General features: G+C 38.5%; 3 protein-coding genes across 5 annotated transcripts in view; 2 read left to right on the top strand and 1 right to left on the bottom strand.

Annotated features, from left to right (window-relative positions):
• Positions 1-1,868: 1,868 nt before the first annotated feature.
• Positions 1,869-12,444, bottom strand: tgif1 (TGFB-induced factor homeobox 1). 3 transcript variants are annotated; one of them, XM_048174362.1, is made up of 3 exons: positions 12,357-12,444; positions 6,009-6,238; positions 1,869-3,483 (listed from the first exon to the last, which is right to left on the bottom strand). In XM_048174362.1, the coding sequence occupies exons 1-3, from the start codon at positions 12,427-12,429 to the stop codon at positions 2,908-2,910; spliced, it is 879 nt and encodes a 292-aa protein (XP_048030319.1). In that variant the 5' UTR covers positions 12,430-12,444; the 3' UTR covers positions 1,869-2,907. The 3 variants fall into 3 exon arrangements, with proteins under 3 accessions (XP_048030319.1, XP_048030320.1, XP_048030321.1); XM_048174363.1 differs by lacking the exon at positions 12,357-12,444 and adding an exon at positions 8,239-8,702; XM_048174364.1 differs by lacking the exon at positions 12,357-12,444 and adding an exon at positions 6,408-6,427.
• Positions 12,445-12,750: 306 nt separating this feature from the next.
• Positions 12,751-14,985, top strand: LOC125257711 (OTU domain-containing protein 1). Its single transcript, XM_048174361.1, has one exon. It carries the CDS (start codon positions 13,172-13,174, stop codon positions 14,465-14,467), a length of 1,296 nt encoding a protein of 431 aa, XP_048030318.1. The 5' UTR covers positions 12,751-13,171; the 3' UTR covers positions 14,468-14,985.
• A 4,345-nt stretch (positions 14,986-19,330) lies between these two features.
• The window catches only part of si:ch211-285f17.1 (sickle tail protein homolog), a 174,049-nt gene continuing 170,280 nt past the window's right edge, over positions 19,331-23,099 (top strand). Inside the window, exon 1 of the mRNA XM_048174758.1 lies at positions 19,331-19,556. Coding sequence (XP_048030715.1) covers positions 19,484-19,556 — 73 coding nt within the window. The 5' untranslated portion in view covers positions 19,331-19,483. The remainder of the gene's footprint in view (positions 19,557-23,099) is intronic.

Genomic DNA, 23,099 nt, shown 5'->3' with positions numbered 1-23,099 from the left:
TCTAATGCCACATCCACAATAATACATTTTAATTTAAAATGAAATGTTCAAATAAAAATAACATTTTCTGAGTAGAAAAAGGGCCTAGAGATGCTCTACTGGCAACATGTGCGAAGTGCCGGTACACTCACAATTACGTCAGTTTCTCGAAATTAGTCTTTAGTCTGAGCCTCGGACGTCATGCCCACCAACCGTTGGCTGAAAATCTGATATGGCACACTTAACTGGAATCACTTCAGGATTTTCAAAGTCGTCATCTGGTTGGTTGGATTCTACAGGATGTCCGGGAGACGTGTGTGTCACGTTCTTTAATGGTCCGCCTGGAAACAAATGCCGTGGTGCCAAACCCCCTCGTGGAAGAAGAACGCCATCATGTTTACAACTGTGACAATGAGCGCTTACCAGAATCAACTAAACACTGGATTTTCAAAAGGATGTGAAGTTCACAGCTCCACAGTTGCAGTAAACTTGCACAACGTTCTTGGATGAATAATTTATTAGATGCACGCTGGTCTGTTATTGTAGGGACATCATCGACTTTACATGTTCACGCCCCTAAACATGACGAACCGTGATTGGTTGCGTTACATGTCAGTCAAACGTCCTCTTGGGCGGTCCTTGAAAGCTACGATAGAGTCCAGACCTCCTGCCGTCAGTCTGAAGGTCTGGCTACACGAGACTATTGCGTCTTTTTTCTCGTAATTGCACTTTTTATATCACAGCTGCAGTTTTATTTCTCATAATTAAGACTTTATATTGTGTCATTGTTTTTCATAATTTGACTGTTTTTCGTAATTGTAACTTTATTTCGCATTATTTTGACAAGTGCTTTGCAATTTGGGTTATTTTAAATTGTCTCACTATTATTCCGGCTTTATGTCTTTGTGACTTTCTAGCTCACAATTGCAACTCATTTATTTTGCGTAACCTCACAGTTTTTCCTTCATATTTCCCAATTTTGCTTGTTTTAAACTTTCTTACTATTAGCTTCTTTATATTTTTCTCTGAGTTGAAAACAGGCTTCCATAGTTTAAATCATTGCCTGAGGCCTGAGTAGGAGAACAGATCTTCTTTGATTATTATTAGTAGAGAGCTTCAGGCTTCTTCCACAGATGAACCCAGAGAACAGATAAACTCTCATCTAATATGTGTGAGACATACAAAAGTCTTTAGTATTATAGAACGTAATGTCTTTTTAAATATAGGTGTTCGGTTAATTAACCGCTTTGAGCTGCTAATCACTTTGATCACTTGTTGCCAACCAGACCAATGACCCTTTGAGTTGTTTGTTTGGATCTCAGCCCAATGAGAAGTCTAAAGTAAAGAACAGCTGTCTAACCGAGTGTGATTGAATATCCAGGACAGACGTGTCCCCGCTAATCCGTCTTTATTGTCTGTGCTCAGATACAGACATGCACTCTCACAGACGCCATTGGCAAGCCATCGTTGACGTCTGGTTTTAGCCACCGCTAATTAAATGCAGGATTATGCTAATTGGCGTTCTTGTGAAGCTTACACACACAGAAGAATGTCAGTATGATTTAGCAATAGCCTGTAAGAACATGCCTTTAATATGTGTTAGATGTCAAGGTAGGGCAGCGTTGGATTGGTATAAATCACCTCGTTTGGATGTACCTGTTCATGCTGGCTTTCGCTTTATGAAAGCAATCCACATTTTCTGTCTGACCTTACATGTTATTTCATTTTTCAAACACTACTGGAAAGAAGTGTCATCTGAAGGCTAATCTTTTCAATGATACTCTTTGTTTAGAGGTAAAACAGCCTTGAATATAAGAACCTCTCAATTTTCCCACTAAAAACACTTGTCGAACAATGTAGTTAAAAATAAGCAGAAGAAAGGAGATTAATTTTGTAGAAAACAAAACTTTATTTGAACACCGTGTGACCCCTATTTGCCACATACATTGCACAGTAAGGAGGAGAAGTCACATCATTGGGCATCATGTCACATTGGCTACTGTAAATGCACTGGTCTAAGGTCCCAAAACCTTGAAATCAACATATTTGGTGACATAAAACCATTCTTTCCTTTTATCCTCTGAAAGTGGTCTCAACGTAATAAACAAAAAAGAAAAAACTTAATACAAGTCATGTAGTGTTCATTCTTCCAGCTCATTTGTCCAAGGTGTGTATGTATGTGTGTGTGTGTGTGTGTGTTTAGGGGTGGGGTGGGGAGCATGTGGGCACATTCACTGGCCGTTTCTACACTGAGTATTCAGAGGAAATCTCAGACTATAGTTCTGCTACATCTGAATATCCCTCAAGAGTAATGAAAGGAAAAAAAGAAACATACTAACGACAGCATCTGAAACTTTACAACAAAAAACAATACAAAAAACTGAACATCTATGAGACACAGAATGACCCGGTGCAGTAGTGATTAGAGTCTGTTGGAGAGAAAGCTAGAGTTGATAAGATACTGAGATGACCTGCCATTTTGTGCAAAAAAACGAGGCAGAATATCAGACGTGTTCTCTAAAAATGAGGCAAAATCAACAATCATAGAGCCGAATCTCTGAAAACGAGAAAGAAAGACTCATGAGGAATGGGAGAAGCGCTCATCTTCTCGTAAAGAAGGAAAGACAGGAAGTCGTATTACTGTTTGGTTTTGGTCCCCTGTGTACAAAATGAAAAGATACATATTTATTTACATATAAATGGAATACAAAAAAAGAACTGACTGCCAAGGCACCTTGAAATGCTTTACATAAAGGAATCCTCATCAATTTGATTTACATTTACCAAAAATAGAAATGATCAGGCCATGCTTGTTTGCTTTCTGTTGCTCAGTCAAGTTTTTTTGAACTCGCTGTGGAGTTCAGTTTTGGGGGGCAAGAAACAAACATCGATGAAGCTTTTTCATTCATCCATCCGTCTTTTTTATCTTCAGGCGAGGAGCTGTTTGGCCTGCAGCTCCATTTCTGCGGCCCTCTTGAGCGCCACGTCAACCAGCAGCTGGAAGCCACTGAAGTCCTGGGTGAGATCGGGCGGGGTGGGCGGCGGGGTGTTGAACAGGCCGCTCTGGGGGCTGACGTTACCCTCCCCGCGACACCCGAACAGGCCGGCGGCGTCTGTGAGCGGGAGCTCCGTGGCTCCCTCGACGCCAAGGCGCGTTGTCGTGCCGATGCCTTGTGTGCCCGTGGTGATGGTGGTGTGGCAGATGACGGAGGGTCTGGGTAAGACAGGTCCGGGCGAGGGGGGTGTTTTGGGGGACAGGGCCTTTTTGGGGTAACTGTTAGAAGTGGGTGTGTTGCTGGTTGGGTGAGGCGAGCCGGGCTCATAACTGTTGCGGTCCTCTCCGTTAGCGAGGAGACCGTGTTTGGGGGACTGGGAGTTGTCGCTGAGCATCTCGCCGCCCTTGCTGCCCCGTCGCGAGATGGTGAACTGGTTGGGGTCCTTGCCGTCTTTCCGAAGCATCTCAGGAAGGAGTCGTCGCCGGGCGTTTATAAACCAGTTGCACACCTGTGCAGAAAAGAGCAGATTATAATACGTTAAAACGCTAACATACTACAAATCATAGCAATATGAATTTTTCAATATTTTTATTTACTTATTTGTGCATCAATAACATATATCATGTCCTATAATCCAATAATAAAGAAGTAGATCATCTAAATAAGCCGTTCTTTTTTGTTTGTTTTGTTCTTTAAAACTGTAAAACAGGACACTTTTTAAATAAAAAAAAGTTTCTTTTATTAACCTAAATTAAGTTTTTATTAAATAAGAACAACAAAAATAAGGCATTTTAATAAAAAAATATACAATTAAGCAACTAAATATGGTTATTTTCTAATGGGATGAATAGCCTCACATTCTATCTCTAATTTCAAAGCCTATAGTCCTATAAAACCTTTTATTTTGTTTGTGCACTGTCTTGCTCAAGTTTAAAATGGAAATTCATGAGTCTGTATTGAGTTAACATGTGACAGATCTCTGACTCTATTTATGTTTTTCCTCTTTTAAAAAGCTGAGTCGGCGGTTGAAAGCAGGAAGCTCTTGGCGGTGAAGATTTCTCTCAATCACCTAAGTAACAGTTCACCTTTATCCCTCAGATTGTTCTCTTTGTTGGGCCTAAGGGCTTTAGGCCTTAATCATGCTAATAGCGCTGTATCTTTCACGGCTCTGGTGAATCTCACCTGAGGGGGTGTAAGAACTACTCTAATGCAAATCCAACATTTCAGGTTATAGAAAACACATGTGAATGCTTGACTTCGGTGTGCATCTCTACAAAAAGACCAATTACTTTCGTTAGTAATGGCCGACTGTTGACACCTTTAGTTTAAATCAACAATTGAACTCTGCTGGCCTTTTTAGCCAATGAAGATAATGCACCACATGCAACTGATAATTTACTAATTTACACTGAAGTTTAAGTGTAAATACACATAGATCAAGTCTAAAAATAGTCTAAAATTAATTATATTCAGCTAGGAACATAAAATCAATGTTAGTTTAACTAATATATATATATATATATATATATATATATATTAAACTATGTTAAACTAACATTGATTTTATATATATATATATATATATAAACATTTACTTAATTTTTAATGCTGCATTTTATTTAATTTTTACTTTTTTATTTATTTTATTATCTATTTTGACACTACACGTACAACAAAAACTTTTCAGCATTTTAAACTTAGTACACTCGCTACAACAATAAGCAGAGCTGTTTTGACTTTTACAATTCTATTCTGGCCTACTTTCTCAATATACACATTATGCCATAATGAAATAACTTGAGTTCCAACTTTTCTTTCTCAGTTTCTAAAAGGGCCGTTTTCAAGAAGCAGTCCTCAGTATGGTAATGCTCCTGTATTGTTTTCCAGCGAGTCTCTTCAGAAGAGAAGCCTCTTTGGCTCTCTGGGTAATGGGGCTGTATTGTGTATCCAACGGTCCGCCTGAGCCTGGTAGTCTTCACTATGTTAATGTGTGTGTATTGTGTCTCCCTATTGTTAGTGAGACAGCTGGCTGAGCGCAGGGGAAATTCCTGGCCCAGTGTCTGAGCAAGTCTCTCTCTCTCTCTCTCTCTCTCTCTCTCTCTCTCCCTCTCTATGTGGCTACATCTCAGATGACTCAAAACAGTTATTCACTCATCTGTCCACAGGAATTCTCTCCATTGACTGCATTCACAGGAAGTGTTGTTTATATGACGCTAAAACTCAGCGGGAATAAAATGTGTGATCTTAAACGCAGGAGCGCTAGCGAAAAGAGCTGACTCTTTCTTTCTCTGACGTATTTTTTTGGCCCTCTGCTATTTATGACATTGAACCTTTCGGTTTCCTTCACACGTCAGTTGAACTAGACATTGATGACAGTTAACTGCGCTCCTGTGAAGCATATAAATAGATTACTGATCAACAAAGCAGAAAACTGAAAAATTCCCCTTTGCATTCTTGACAGAAAAAAAGCAGTCGTGAGAAACTTCAAACCTTCTCTGAAGCATAACTTAAGAAACTGCTCTGAGTCATTCAAATATTTCTCAAACTTTTTAGCCTCATGATTTTGAATATTATATTGTTTAATCTATTTTATATACAGTATTTTAGATGCTTCAATCACAAAGAGCAATTTCTAAACAATAAAATGAATATTTTTGTGAATTTTCCAGACCTGGAAACAGTGTTGTTGCTGTTAACTAAAACTAAAACCATTAAAAATTGTTTTTTTTTGTAACTGAAAAAAGCTTTAATAAAATAAAATATAAATAATAGATGAAAACACACTTTAAAAACGTATGTGAAAATTAGAAATGTTGTCTTAAAATATAAAAATAGAAGCTAATTCGAAATATTATTAAATACTATATTAATATACAAATAATACAGCCTGGAAATCACAGTTTTAACATTATTTCAGTATATTTCAGTTTTCCATAACCATGGGAAATTTGATTAGCTGCATTACATTCCCTAGTTTGTTTGTTTTTGTTCTGTACTAGGCCACATATATACACTTCTATAAATGTTCAGTACCTGTAGTGTGGAGAGATGGGTCTGCTTGGACAGCAGGGCTTTTTCCTGCTCTGATGGATAAGCATTGTAGCGGTGTTGGTAGAGCCAGTCCCGGAGTATCTGTACTGACTCTTTGGGCAAGTTTCCTCTCCTCTTCCTCTTCCCTGACACTCCTCCATTTGAAGAGAGGTCAAGAGGCACATCCAAACTGTCCTCGTCCTCCGTCTCGCTTCCGGACATCGCCAACACACCTGTAGGCATACGAGACGAGAAACACTGCCACTTAAAAACTATGAAGTTTACAACATTATACTACTTTCTATACAAAAAGGCTTTGAAGTATGAAGTCAATCTGGTGTATGAGCAATGTGTTTTTAACAATCAATAAGTGTGTTTCAGGGAATGGGAATCAGTGTGTACCCATGTGTGTGAAGGAGGACAAAAGACACCCAGTCAAACATCAACCCCCCAACCCCTGCTGAGGACCCTCCTCCTCCCCCTATCTCACACACACACTGTCTCTCCCTCCAAAATGCCAACTGCGGAACGCTTCACAACAGCGCCTGGCCGTCTGTATGCATGTATAAGCGTGCATCTGTGAGAGAGAGAGTGTGTGTGGCAGCTGATGTGTCACATCCCTGCTGTCAAGCGAAGCCATGTGATTCATGGATGAAGTGGAGGCGTCACAAAGACTCTAAACAGTGTCAATGTTTCATGGTGCATTTCCGAGCACTGTAAATACACTCTCATAAAAACTATGATTAAACATAAAACTCACTTAAAGGGCCAGTTCACCACAAAAATAAAATTCTGTCATTATTTTCTCACCCTCAAACCATGTGTGATTTTCTTAGATGGAACACAAAGGCAGAATGACAGTATCAATCACTATTCGCTTTAACTGTATGAAAAGGAAAATAAAATGAATCATGACTGAGTCTCATTCTGCCTACCAGCTCCTTTTGTGGAAGAAAGAAATGCGGGTTTGGAATAACATGGGGGTGAGTAAAAGATGACAGAGTTATGATTTTGGTCGCACTGTCCCTTTAAATGCTGATCTGACAACTTTCCCTGCTTATGATGATGGCTTGAATGTTATTATAACTTCATAAACCGGTTAGTTTGTCAATAAGACGTTGCACTCAGAGTGCTGAAGGGGACTTTTAGTTCATGAGCACTCTGTAAGTGAAAGAAAACTTTCCCCAACTTCAGCTAGAGCGTGAGCGTGGGACTTAACGGTCTAAAAACGAAACGAGTGAAATCACGTACACGTTTATCTTTGATGTTGTGTGAGAAAACGACTGAACTCGTGAAGAGGAGTAATAAGGAGTAACTTTGTCGTCGGCCTACATGTGGAGGAGGAGGGGGAGGGGAACCTGTTGCAAATCTCAAGACCGAACAAAAGAATGTCGCTTGTGGGACATTTCAAACTCTGTTTTTTCGACTTTTCACAAGTTGAAAACTTGTGAAATCACGTCAGGTGACAGATAAAAGCCTGACACGACTCTCTACGCGGTTACACGTCATAATATATGAGAAATATTAACTTGATAACAGAAAATAGCTCGGACTCTATTGTGTGCTGTGAGAAACACGAGGTCGGAGGGAATGTGAAAGCGTCGCCTCGAGGAAGCGGCGCGAAATACACAAACTTCACAAAAGGAGGTCAGCATTTATTGTTGCACATTTAAACCGCGACAAAATGTTCAGACGCAGAGAAAGTAGTCGTCAAATAAAGAAAGGACACACTTGGAAAGTTTCCCTCATATTCCCAACAAAACTTGAGTCAGTGTTATGAGAAACTCTGAGCGCGTGAACATTTTTCCCCAAGCCAAAGGAGTTCAACTATAACACGAAGGCATTTTATACACACTCAAACATGCACGACAAAAACCTCATTAGAGTTACCTTTGTGAGACTACTTAAAGTTACAGTTGTAGATTGATTAGTAGAACAACACTTTAAAACAGCTAAAATAAACACAACTGTTAAATAAGCACGTTTGAACGAAACCAAAGCTTATATATTGTGAATAAAAACCACGCGTGTTAATAACGCGAAACGGCTCATTGTGACAGCCCGCCAGCACATGGTGAGAAAAAGGCTGTTTTGTCTGCAGCGGAAAACAATAGCAGGCAATGCCAGACATTTTCTGTTCAACCATCATCGACAAGTTCTATCCATTTGTTACAATCACCGCTAAAAATGTAATATATATCGCCACTATCACCCATATCGAGAGAATACATACCCTTTTTGGTCTTCATGTCCGTCAAAATTCCCCTTTTCACGTTGGCAACAAGGAGGTCGATTCTTCCTCGCTTTAATCACACACAACTGTATTATTCCAGATTGTTACGAAGTATCGAGCGAAATATTTCTTTTTGTCGAGGAATCGCCGCGGAGCGCGTTTTTCATTTGTCGGAGACGCAACACATTGTCGGGTACCTGGGACAGGCTGCGCGTCTCATTCAGTGTGTTTGATGTGGAAACTGGGTGACAGCTATCTTTGACAGCTGCGTGACTCAACGCGGTTAGATCCTCCCCCTCCGAGGGCAAGAGGGAAAAATCTGACATCAGACATACAAAAAGGATAAAAAGAGACCGAAAAAGGGCTTTTTGACAAACCGATTCGAATCTTAAACGTGTTTAGAGACAGATCCAGCACGAGGGATGTGTTTGTGGAGACGTGTTTTGGACATTGAATTGGATCTAGTTCCTGCACGTTTCCCTTTAATGACTGCGGCAGAGAGACAGGAAGCTGGTTTATTATGAATGTAGGTTAACATTACCAAGAGGCAGACACATGGCAGGGATATATTTGGGGCTGCTTTCATCAGCATACTTCTGTTAGGCGCCCTACTGCAAAACAATATTTTTGGTTGCGGTGCGTTGTATTTTTGACTGAGATGTTTGAGTGTTACTAGTGTTTATATGGCAAAAAAAAAAATGTTTTACTGCAGGATAGTGTTGATGTGTTATCAGGTGCAATGCGGCATTTATTTCAGGTGACAGATGTCCATGATGCTGTTGCAAGCTTGAGAGAATCGTATGGAATATCCGGTTCCATTAATGATTCTTTTAGAACGTTTAAAATGCGATACTTATTAGCTATAAGCTACAATGCCCTGGCACGATTTCAGATTTCATCTGAACAGATTCAAAACATTAGAAATTAGTTTAGCATAATTGTTTCTTCAGTATGTTTACAGTTTTTAACTGACTTCTCAGACTTTTTAGAGGAGGCAGTATAAGCTAGGCTGTATTAAAAATACGAACTAAGCAAAACTGTAATTTTATAAGACAGGCTACCGCTGAATATTACAACAATGTGCGCTTTTAACTTAATCTCACAAGTTTTGAGTAGCCTAAAACATAATTCAATAGGCTATTGAAAGTTTCGACGTTACGAAAGAAACTCGCTGTTAAGTGAGTCAGAATAATTAAAGTGTTTTGATTCACTGTAAAGAACCAGCCTTAAGAATCATTCGACCGGGAACTGAACTATACATTGGTCGAGTTGAATGTGAGTGATTCACTGAAGAGAATCAGCTCGTAAGAGTCATTGGTTCTGGAATCGGACTACTCTGTTGGCGCTGTATGTGTTTTCAATTCATTAAAAAGAACCGACTCAAAAGAGTCATTTGTTCAGGAGTCGGATAGACAGGTCGCTTTATGTTTCGCGCTTTAGATTTAGTAGAGGTGTGTTAGTGCAAAAAAGGAAGGTTTTCAGAATGCTCGTTCGAACGCTTTTAACTTCATGGAACCATTTTAAAAAAGGGGTTCTAAGATCGGTTCCCAGCACAGCCCCATTTGTAAACCGTGCGAGATGCTTCCTGTTGGCGCAGCGCTGCGTGATATCCAGTTGACCGTTGGGATTATGGTTGTAAAGCAAGAATCGCTTGTTTCTTCAGCTGTCCTGGTGACGCGTCCTTAATTCAAATCACAGCAGTCTCAGAATTCTTAACGCTGATTATCTCTCTTGCGTATGGAGCCCTATGTTCATCTGTTGTTGTTCCAACTAGGCGCATAATCCAAAACGGTTCAGAATTTTAGCGTCAGAAAGTGCTCAAACGCACAGTGTTCAGTGTATCCGTCACACGTTATTATATACGTGTCAGAACATACATGATTCAGTCACAGAGCTTTAAAACCAAGCGTATCTGCTTGTCAAAACAATGAGGCACATGGCTTATAACGCAGTATTTGGAGTCAATAGATATAGGTCAGGTCGTTGACTTTTCCATGCGAGGCGTGCATGCGTCATGCGTCTGGCTGGCCTTAATTCTCAATTTACTGTTGATAAGAGCACAGGTTACTCTGGACTACACAGGCGTAAACAATAGCCCGTGTCTACACAGTCTGATATGATTACCAAAATCTTAACACTGCTTAAAGTAAACAATTAAAACTCGGTGAGGTAATGTCTTTATGCTCACTGGCTCAACAATAGATGCGAGAAGACGTGATGATTCACGATTTCTCATAAACCTGACACAGCTCACTTCGGATTGTGTAACATCACAAAAAGGCGTGTTGCTGTTATCTGATAAACAAAGACCAATAGCTCCCCCTGGTGTTACATTGCGCAACTGCAGGCGTGTCACTCCAAAGCGTCATAGAAGCATTTGACTGCCACCTATTGGTAAAAATGACTTGCTAATAATGACTTAACTTTTATATACAATACCAAACCGATATATTTTGATTCGAAGTGAAATAAATTTACCCCTGTTAAATACCAATATTAAATGTCCTAAATGTGTACACCGCTCTTAATCTCTGACCTATACGCTATACTATTAAATAGGCAGTGCACAGTGATCTCTTTTAGGAGGTGTATGAGGACATGAGATATTTTCCTTCTCAGTGACACAAGCATAGAGGGACATGAGAACATGGCGGAACTATGTATGACACTTATGTGGAAGTTATTTAAAACTTATGTCGTTTCAACTTACCTAACATGATCTGTTCACTTCCTCTGTATTCACCTTTAGATAGATAGATGACTCTGTAGAGGACATCGGGACCCATTTATTAAAAGGATAGTTCACCCAAAAATGAAAATTCTATCATAATTTACTCACCCTCAAGTTGTTCCAAATCTGTATAAATTTCTTTGTTCTGTTGAACACAAAGAATGATATTTTGAAAAAAGTTTGTAACCAGGCCACTTTGGGGCACCATTGACTTCCATAGGAAAAAAAAAATACTATGGAAGTCAATGGTGCCCCAAAACTGTTGAGTTTAACAACACATTCTTCAAAATATTTTCCTTTGTGTTCAACAGAACAAAGAAAATTATACAGATTTTGAACAACTTGAGGGTGAGTAAATTATGATAGAATTTTCATTTTTGGGTGAACTATCCCTTTAAGATAATAAATTAAAAGACATGAATAGGCAAAAACAATGTTTTTTTTTTTCATTCACCAATCAGCTTTTTCTTTAATCCAAACGATGTATAAAGATGTTTCTCAACTCTGTTATGAAAGATATAACAGAATGATTTGATATACCATCTTACTTTATGCATGTAAACATGGCCATAAATGCTAATCCCATTCTATGCAATGAACCTATACACTGTAATTTGCATATTAATGTGGTCTTGAGGCAACATGTAATGAAAAAAGAAGTGTAGTAATAATACGTGTACTGATTGGGAATATTTTCATAAGAGTATCTCATATTTCATAAGAACATTGATATTCTTTATTCACTTGTTGTGTCTCCAAAATGCCTGATATCCCATGATATAAGTCCCGGTGTCCTCTACAGAGGTCATGTATGAAATCCATGCCCTGTTTTGTAACAGAAAGTCATATTCTGATTTGAAACCCCATAATGTTATCCTAAGATGTTGATTTCTGACAAACAATTTGAAAATTAGTCTGATTTAAATGATAATTATAAAATATTATCATATTTCAAGAGTGCTAAATTTGATCATTCAGTCATTTTTAAAGACCAAGGAGAGGGAGTTGTCATGGTTACAGCTCCCAACATTTGGTATCTCTGCAAAGCCCTGAATGTGCTCTTAAATCTGTGACATGAATGGTGTCAGAGTAATTTGTTAAAATATAATGTTCTCTAAAGAGGAATAAACTCCATTGCTGCAGGTCTCATCAGGATAAAGATAGATAGATAGATAGATAGATAGATAGATAGATAGATAGATAGATAGATAGATAGATAGATAGATAGATAGATAGATAGATAGATAGATAGATAGATAGATCAGATAGATAAAGATACATAGATAAATACATTTATAGATATACATATATAGTTACACATAGATGCATACGTAAATAGACGATTGGGAACTATGAACCACTAAGGAACTATGCAAAGACTACTAACCCACAGAACAGGTGCAGTAAAAGGCTGTTGAGACTCTCCTTGCAGAATATGATGTCATGATGGATGAGGTCATGAGTCAGAATATTCAGGAACTCTGGGATTGGGGGATTAGTTGTGTGTAACAAAATGTTCACAATTCTTCAACTCTTTGTGTCAAATGGGAGTTTGAAACCATATAAGGGAAAACGAGTGATGAAAGCTACAACGAGCAAATTATTTGCGTTACTTTTATGAAAAAAAGAATTGGATTGAAGTTTTGGATTGATGCCGCATCGACCTGACGTAGATTTCCCAGAAAAGTCTTTAATATGCTTAAGTCGATTTACAGCCAACTCTTCTTGATAAAGTAGAACCAATGAAGTTTTGTGTGAGGCGGGACTTCCTCGCTGTGAGAGGCAGTGTGGTCCTCAGAGCTGTATGGGAACCAGCGGCCTCTTGGCAAGCTGCACGCATTCCAATCTGGCGACGCCGCCCTGACGCGCGCGCGCGCTAGCGTAAACACGAACAGAAGCGAGAGAAACGCCGAGAGTCCTAGTGACACATCACATCTTTCGCATTCCCGCGGGGTGCGGGTCGTCTCCTCGGCCCGGGCGGTGTGTCAGAGACTCGGGGTCCGGTTACCAGTGCTCGCGCTAAAATTAGGGTTGTTTTGGGGCTGACGCAAGACAACTTTGTGGCAGCGGGGAACGAGGATCCATGGAAACGAGCCCTACACATTCGCTGCCATTGATGACAGAGTGTATTTTTGGACTGTGTTGTCATCATTCGGTAACAACGAGGCCAAAGGCGTATTGTATAAAGGGAGGACGTTGAAAATGCACGTGTACAGCAGCGCGTTAACACACTACCCCGGCTCCTCTCGAAAAGTTTCAGTAACTCTCACTAGCGTCGCTAATAACGCAACAGCGGCAAGTTCCAGTTCTTTGGAGGTGGTCGAAAACGCCGTTAACGGAAGCGCCACAGAAGCTCAAACGGAATATTTGTCTGGAGCGGAACCGACTGACGCAAACATGCCTGCTTTTTCATGTTACGAGGCCACCTCGATGAGGCCAGTTTTCTACACTTCTACCGCGGAGATTATCATCACGCGACCGGATGGTGTGGAGAGATCTGTGCCCATTCACATCGTGAAGGAGCCGCGCACAAACCGTAAACCTTTGGAAACGCACTACAAACGGGTTTCTTACGCAGTTAACGGAGATGATCATCACCACTCTGATTCTGTCTTGGATTTAGATCCCAGAAGAGGCGTTTTTGAGGATGACAACGATGAGATAAGTGAGAACAAATCAATCCTCTACGATAGGCTTTTTGATAATGACAGTTACAGAGTTTGTGAGAGAAGACTGGAGCCATGTTTACAAAATGATGCCACACCCTCCAGAAATTTTGAAACTATACAAAGACCCTCAACTGAAGCTCTTAAAGACCCTGAAAGGCAGGAAAGCATCGAAGATGACAATCCCGTCTTTGAGCTGCGCATCCTTCAGGAGCCCACCGCGACACCCACCAAAAGTGACGTCGACAACAAGGTAACCCGTTACTTGGCCGAAGTGGAGAAGCAAAACAAATACCTCCACGACAGGCAGAAATACCGCTTTCACATCATCCCAGATGGGAACTGCCTGTACCGAGCCATTTCCAAGGCGGCTTATGGGGACCAGTCAATGCACAAGGAGCTGAGAGAGCAAACCATGCACCACATCGCCGACCACCTGGAGGAGTTCAACCCCATCATCGAAGGCGACGTCGGGGAGTTTCTGATCAATGCGGCGCAGGACGGTGCATGGGCTGGCTATCCAGAGCTGCTGGCCATGAGTCAGATGCTGAATGTGAATATCTACTTGACCACTGGGGGTAGCGTGGAAAGCCCGACGGTATCAACCATGGTGCACTACCTGGGCGAAGAGGACTTGTCTAAACCGGCCATATGGTTGAGCTGGCTTAGTAACGGTCATTATGATGTGCTGCTGGACAGCTGTCAACCCAACCCGGAGTATGACGACTGGTGCCGTCACACCCAGGTGCAGCGCAAAAGGGACGAGGAATTGGCTAAGTCTATGGCGGCGTCCCTTTCCAAAATGTACATTGAGCAGAACGGTCTACACTGAAACCGAAGGACTCAATCAGAGAATGTACCTGGGGATACTGTAACTCATTCTGATGTTTCCAAATGGATTGCACTTTGATTCCTCGCGTGATTAAATATTGCCTTAATTTATTACATTTCTATCCTTTATTTTTCCATACATGTGTTGAAGTGCAGTGCACAAGATGATTTGTGGTGCGAAATGTAAAATAAGGACTGTTTGGGTCTGAGTGAATGTTTCTTAGGCTTGATTGCATGTTTGTCTACAGAATTTGAAGTCTTGTATATATTTTTTCTGTATATTGTTTTGTAATCTGTTGTGCAGAACTGTTCATCAACCTGAATGGAATATGTCGCACTTTCACAAATATTTCCAGCAGTTCTTGTCAATGTTTATGTGTATGTATCCCCCCCCCCCCCCCCCCCGTAGTCCATTACCTGCACTGCTGTGTTGTACACTAAACTGATGATTCTCTCATGTTCAAGTGCCTGAAATCTATTTTGCAAATATGTATTTTTGAATAAATTCTTTTGAAGCAATTTTAAAACTTGTTTATTTACATTAAAAAAAATCTAAAAAATAATTTACTCACCCTCATGTCGTTCAAACATGTATGACTTTAATTCTTCTGTGGAAGACATAAAAAGACATTTTGAAGAAACTTTAAGTCATTTATGAGGGTAAATAAATAATTGATTTTTTTTTTTTTTGTGAACGATTAACCTGTAACAACATCAAAATGATTTAAAGGGTTAGTTCACCCAAAAATGAAAATTCTGAAATTAATCACTCACCCTCATGTCGTTCCACGCCTGTAAGACCTTCATTCATCTTCAGAACACAAATTAAGATATTTTTGATAAAATCCGATGGCTCAGTGAGGTCTGCATTGACAGCAAGATAATTAACACTTTCAAATCAATGCCTAGAAAGCTACTAAAGACATATTTAAAACAGTTCATGTGACCAGTGGTGAACCAGTGAAATTTCGAAACGATTTGAAACACTAATGAAGCTTTGTTTACTGAAATCATGTGACTTTGGCAGTTTGATACACGCTCCGAACCACTGATTCCAAACAAAAGATTTGTAAATCTTCAAAGCTTCATAAATCAGTATTTTGAAATCCCATTACTAGATATTGTTGAATAAAGTTGTTATTTTGTTTTTTTGGTGCACAAAAAGTATTCTTGTCGCTTCATAACTGTACATAACTGTAGTCACATGAACTGTTTTAAATATGTTTTTAGTAGCTTTTTTGGTATTGAAAGTGTTAATTATCTTGCTGGCAATGCAGGCCTCACTAAGCCATCGGATTTTATCAAAGATATCTTCATTTGTGTTCCGAAAGTGAACGAAGGTCTTATGGGTGTGGAACAACATGAGGGTGAGTAATTAATGACAGAATTTTCATTTTTTGGGTGAACTAACCCTTTAAGCACCCAGTTGTATCACAATACAGGAGTTTTCAAACGGGTCTGGGGACCCCTAGGGGGCCACAGTGATGTGTTAGGGGGTATAAAAATATTTAAAAATAAATAAATAATAAGTTCAAAATAAATAGATTAAAATAAATAATGAAAAGATTTAAATAAATAAAAAATAGATTAAAATACAGTTTTGATTAAAAAAAATGAACATAAATAAATAAATATTACATTGAAAATAAAAATTTATATTAATAAACAAATCAAATAAATAGATTAAAATGAATTATAAAAGACAAAATAATACACAGTATAGTACTGAGTATAAAAAACTTAATATTTCCCAAATATCTTTTACATATATATTTATAATATTTTTACAGTATAAATTGGGTCTTTATACATAAAACATTGGTTTAAATACTTTACAACAAGGTTCATTAGTTAACATAGGTAACTACATTAGTTAACATGAACTAATATGAATTGCACTTATACAGCATTTATTAATCTTTGTTAATGTTAATTTCAAAGTTTACTAATACACTATTAAAATCTTGTTAGCATTAGTTAATGCACTGTGAACTCACATGAACAAACAATGAACAACAGTATTTTCATTAACTAACGTTAATGAAGATTAGTAAATACAGTAACAAATGTATTGCTCATGGTTAGTTCATGTTAATTAATACATTTACTAATGCTTAACTAATGATCCTTATTATAAAGTGTTGCCAAAACATTTATAGCTGCCTTTTAAATATTAGGATGGGGGTCCCTTGCATGAGAATGATCATATATATAGGGGTCTGTGCCATCTAAAAGATTGAAATCCTCTGTCCCAATACATACTGTAAAGTTTTTTTTTAGCAACAAGGAAAATTTGTAACATCTGTAAAAGTCTAAAGGAAATGTTCTTTTTTCACAGAACAAATGTAGACCTTGAAAGACACGGCTCCCAGATAGTGAAAAAAAAAATGATACAAATGTGTAGGAATGAGAGGAGAGAGTGATCTCATGTCAGCATATGTTCTCATATAGACTACTCTGAAGACTGACCTCAGTGTGGTTATCTCTATTTAAAGTGGCTCCTCTAAGGGGTAGATTGGGGTCTTCGAAGTTCTTTCCTTGAATAGAAGGATCACTCTTTACTGTTGTATAGGCCTATATGGAACAGCACAATCTGGTATTACAAACAGATAAAGCTTAGCTACTCATAAGACCTGCTGGCAGTAGACAAGAACACAGAGGCACTATTGTAAAATAACCGAGTTTGCATCATAATATTGCCTCATGTGGCTTGCACATCATAAAATAGCCAATATCCAAAATCAATTTTTGAGCAAGTACATAACAAGTCAGTGTTTAAAACATTCTCATTACCTTAGCCTGATTCACAACGGTAAGCTTGTAATAATGTTTTCTAATTCGGGTGGTACTGGTGGGTTTCCAGTCAAAAACAAAAGACTTCCGACTGCGGAGTGGCTACAGAAATTGAAATCTACAGGTAACGCTAATACACACTAAATACACATAGTCACGCAATGCTGATGTTGTTAACATTAACAATTTGAGAACAAAGTATAACAATAATAATAATTTGCATGGTTTGACGTGATTCGAGCTAAGCGATCGTTAGATTTAATCACCATTGGCCACTAAATTCATGCGCGCTGAGGAGCTGTGCTGATGCACAACCCACAAAAAGATGACAATTCTGCAAACAACTGCAATTGCAGGTTTCAAACAGAGATGGCGACAAAGAGGCGAAACTTACAGACTGCAGCTTTAAAGGCTTAGTTCACCCCAAAATTAAAATTCTGTCATTAATTACTCACCCTCATGTCGTTCCACACCCGTAAGACCTTCGTTCATCTTTGGAACACAAATGAAGATATTTTTGATAAAATCAGATGGCTCAGTGAGGCCTCAATTGATAGCAAGACAATTACTTTCAAATGCCCAGAAAGCTACCAAAGATGTATTTAAAACAGTTCATGTGACTACAGTGGTTCAACCTTAATGTTATGAAGCAAAGAGAATAATTTTTGTGCTCCAAAAATACAAAATAACAACTTTAATCAACAATATAGAGTGATGGGTGATTTAAAAAAACTGCTTCATGAAGCTTCGAAGATTTACAAATCTTTTGTTTCAGTGGTTCGCAGTGTGTATTAAACTTCCAAAGTCACGTGATTTCAGTAAACGAGGCTTCGTTATGTCAAAATTTCGAAATGTCAATGGTTCACCACTGGGGGGCGTGACTTTGGCAGTTTGATACACGCTCCAAACCACTGATTCGAAAGCTTCAAAGCTTCATGAAGCAGTGTTTTGAAATCGCCCATCACTAGATATTGTTGAATAAAGTCATTATTTTTATTTATTTTATTTTTTTGGCGCACAATAAGTATTCTTGTCGCTTCATAACATAAAGGTTGAACCACAGTAGTCACATGAACTGTTTTTAATACGCCATCATATTTTATCAAAAATACTGTATGTTCTGAAAATGAACGAAGGTCTTACGGGTGTGGAACGACATGAGGGTGAGTAATTAATGACAGAATTTTAATTTTTGGGTGAACTAACCCTTTGATGATTGTATTACTTTAAGAAACAAAATGTTTTTTTTGGTTTTAGTTTAGCAGGCCTATTATAACCCTGGTTTCTACATACGATTGTTGAACCAATTTAAATATAACAAACAAATAAATAAAACGACTGCACTTATAAGGTGCTAGTATAAATTTTACCATTTACATGAAAGAATCACATCCTCCCCGTCCTTTCAAATTGACTTTCTGTCAAGAGACTTTGTGGTAGTTCCCGTGTCAGCCACTAGATGACAGTATAAGTCAGAACGCCCAGCGCTGTATGATAAAATACAATGCCTCAGAAATCATGCAGCTTTTAATGCAGACCATAGTGCATCGTTTGGATCATGCGACAAGGCACACGAATAAACCTCGAGGCTATATGACACACATGCCACTGTGTATGTGTGAGATGGAGCGTGTTTTAAGGATCTGATAGTTTGAAGTTGTAAGTCAGCCCAACTAATCAAACCACTCATTTTAATAGCTTTTATATCGATTAGGGCTCTAACAAACGTTAACGAACAAAACAACTGGTCAGTTTGTGCATTCTGCATCTATACCTACTGGACAAGGTCAAGCACTATGACATTTTGATTAAACGTCCATGGTTATATTGCTTATTTAATGTAAGATTATCATATAGCCTATTGATTATGTTTATGAAGACACACATTGTTTTAAAAACGTAGGAAAATATGCATAAATAAGAATATCTTCCATAGAACAAACTGCTTTAAATTGAAATGACGTAATTCTGCAGTCATGTGGACTTTAAGTTCCTTGTTTATTTATTTATTTATTTACTTTTTGGGATGAAACCCCCCTCGCTTTCTCTCTCACCCTCCCTCTGAGTCTCTCTCCTCTCTCATGAAGGAGTTTGTGTAGTCATACATCCATATCGCATATACTGACTCAGAGCTCCATGTGTTTTAAGCCAAACGGAAGCGGGAAATAAGCGAAAGTTTTGCGGATATCTGGCAAGGGTCGAGCAGTCTGGAGAGGTGCAGAAGATGTCCGGACACCGGGTTCAGTTCGCGGATCTTCCTTCTACCAGCGAGCGCAAAGGAAGCCCGAAAATTAGCAGTAAGATTTCGGAGTTTCTGTTTCCTCCGGCTATGACTAAAAACCGAGTGTGTAGCCTACCTAGATAGTATTTTTGGGCATCGGAGACGCCGAGCTCATACACAAATACTATAATATATTCCCCAAAAGGCAGTCTAGGTAGGCAGCACACTCTGGTTTTGACGCACAGCCTCAGAGTTTGAAGTTAGAGAAGGGGTAAGCTGTGTCACATTTTACTTAAGTTGGCCTCGAGGCAAAAAGAAATGCGATATCATCAACTGTAGAATGCTGTAATGAAATTAAAAATATTAAGGACAATAAAATTATGAATTATTTTAGAAAGAGGTCCAGTGGCACATTTTGCCCCACGCATGTCAAGGGGAAACTCTGGGGAATGTGATGTACAATATAAATATAAACATTCAAAGTCTTGTTTTGCTGCGCATTATTTACATTTTCATAAATTCATACATTATAACCTTTAATATTCAGAATACTTGAATGTAATGACAAATATAAAGACTTTGTATTTGAATTTCCTGTATACATTTTCAGAGGAAATGCCTTATTATTTTAAAAATAGGCTACATGATTTATTTACTTTATAGTTTGCTAGATTAAGGGGGTGACACAACTTACCAACTGACACATCTTACCCCACTCTTCCCTACTGATTTTGATCTTTGCTGATATACGCTTCCACTGAAAGCAGTGGCTTTCTGCTGAATGAAGCTTATCAGAAAACTTGAACAAAAACAGCTGTTTCATATCCCATCACGGTCTCATAACCTTTAAAACCCTGAGCGAACATTTTAGTTATTCTTGCTTGTGTTGCTATATTTTCTGCTGTTGTAATTTCTGCTCTAATGCAAGACATTTGTCTATGACATTATAGTTGAGAGAAAATAACCTGGCCATGTATGTCTGAAATGCTATTCTTCGTTAAATGTCATGACTAAAATAGTACAAGTCAAACAAATGGGATTCCTTTCATAACTTGGAACCAATCTTAAGGATCCTCAAAGAATCAAATAAAATCCCAGTGGATAAACTTTTGTTTTATACGTAATGTATTTGGTTAATTTAATACAATTTAAGTTCATCCATTTGAATCATACTTGAGTTTTAGCTGATTCCTGTTTAATCCCATTAAAATGGTTCCAAATAATGATAGAGATTTCATTAGCAATCCTTAAAGGATTAGTTCACTTTCAAATGAAAATTACCCCAAGCTTTACTCACCCTCAAGCCATCCTAGGTGCATATGACTTTCTTGAAGACAATCGGATAAATATCCTGACGCATCCGAGCTTTATAATGGCAGTGAGCGGGATCAACGAGTATGAGCTGAAGAAAGTTGCTCCATCCACATCCATCCATCATAAACGTACTCCACACAGCTCCATAGGGTTAATAAAGGCCTTCTGGAGCGAAGCGATGCATTTGTGTAAAAAACATATCCATATTTAACAAGTTGAAGTAAAATATCTAGCTTCAGCCAGACCACCTTCCGTATTCAAATTACGGAAAAAACGGAACTGGCGTCGCGTCTGTTAAGCTTTTTCCGTACGTTGAATAGGGAAGGCGTAGGATGTACCGTAAACTTTTTGAACTGCGAGAGTTTTACACGTTCTTCGTAAGTTGAATACAGAAGGTGGTCTGGTGGAAGCTAGATATTTTACTTCAGCTTGCTAAATATGGATATTTTTTTTCGCTTCAGAAGGCCTTTATTAACCCCCCAGAGCCATGTGGAATACGTTTATGAGGGATGGATTTGGATGGAGGCACTTTCTTCAGCGCATACTCGTTGATCCCGTTCACTGCCATTATAAATCTCGGATGCATCAGGATTTATTAATATTTCTCAGATGGTGTTCATCAGAAAGAAGAAAGTCATATACACCTAGGATGGCTTGACGGTGAGTAAAGCTTGGAGTAATTTTCATTTGAAAGTGAACTAATCCTTTAAGGATTCTGAGTACATTCCTTTAGGAATCCTAAAAAAACATGAATTTTAGGTTACTGGATGGAAATTTAGATTTAGACATTTTATTTATGATCTTGTGTGCAAAAATATCAGAAATTGAGTGCATTCCATTAACCCAACTATCCACACTTTCACAAAACTCTTTTCTGTTATTTGCTTCATGGCTGTTTCTAATCAGAACATGTGAAATGACTTTGAACGGCTTTGATGAGTCCTCTAGAATTGAGTGCCTCCTGGACTATCAGATGTGACGACAGAAGAGAGAGTCAAGGTAGTGGGGAGAGATATAAGAAAAGAGCAATATAACAGCCCGAGAGCTGTAATATTATAAAGTTCTTCTTCATTCTCTCTCTTTCACTTTCTCTCTGGGTGCAAACCAGAGTAAAAATTCCCCTTCCACCCAGCTGAGAAGTAGCAGACTATTCAAGACTACTGAAAGACTGCAAGCTCCACTTAGTGAAATCCAGAGTGTTGTAAGGTTTCACTGTTTGGATCCCTTCCACTGATATACAATCTTAAGGACAGGAAGTGTTTGCCAGGGCTGCAGTGCTGCTCAGATAGAAGAAGCTGTTTGGAAAACACACATAAAGAGACTGAAGTGGGTCAATGAAGGTTTTGAGCCTTTTGAACTTTAGATTAAAGCTGTGTCTTAAATACTAAACACTCTCCATCTCGTATGAAAAGTAAAATGTTATTATTGTCATAAATTGAATGCTAACGTTGCTAAATTTTATTTTTTTGGGCAAGTTCAAGGAAAAGTTTGGTGTTGCTGCTAGCTTTAGCATGGTTGCTAACCTGCATTGGTATTGCCTACCTTCATTCCAATGATTATTCCAACACAAAACACAACTTGGGGTGATGGTAAAGCTTCTAACTCAACCCAAGTTTCAGTATTTGCCACATCCACTACTTAACATTTCTTTGGACCTCATAGCTCCTTTCCTTATTTTTTCACTTTCTTTTGACCTTGCAATTTTTAATTAAAATGTCATAACTCAATCTTCCGGTAAAACAGATTTCTCTAATCATTTGTGATCCTGGACCACAAAATCAGTCATAAGGGTCATTTTTTTAAAAAATTGAGATGTATACAGCACCCGAAAGCTGAATAAATAAGCTTTCTGTTGATGTATGGTTTGTTATGATAGGACAATATCTGGCCGATATACAACTATTTGAAAATCTGGAATCTGAGGGTGCAAAAAAATCCAAATATTGAGAAAATCGCCTTCAAAGTTGTCCAAATGATGTCCTTAGCAACACATATCCACTCACAAAAATAAATTTTAAATATATTTATGGTAGGAAATTTACAAAATGTCTTCAGGGAACATGATCCTAATATCCTAATGATTTTTGGCATAAAAGAAAAATCGATAATTTTTACCCATACAATGTATTGTTGACTATTGCAACAAATATACCCGTGCGACTTATGACTGGTTTTGTGGTCCAGGGTCAAATTTAGTCTGCTTAAATCCATTCCCTTTCTTATAATCAACCTCATGCTTGCATTTAGATCTGCTTCCATCCAGTCATCAACCAGTGGATAAAACCTAGTTCCCTGCCCTACATTT

The sequence above is a fragment of the Megalobrama amblycephala genome, linkage group LG22 (genome assembly GCF_018812025.1).
Source record: "Megalobrama amblycephala isolate DHTTF-2021 linkage group LG22, ASM1881202v1, whole genome shotgun sequence".
Taxonomy (NCBI): domain Eukaryota; kingdom Metazoa; phylum Chordata; class Actinopteri; order Cypriniformes; family Xenocyprididae; genus Megalobrama; species Megalobrama amblycephala.
Note: the sequence above shows the minus strand (reverse complement) of the source record. Positions and strands in the feature narration are given on the sequence as shown.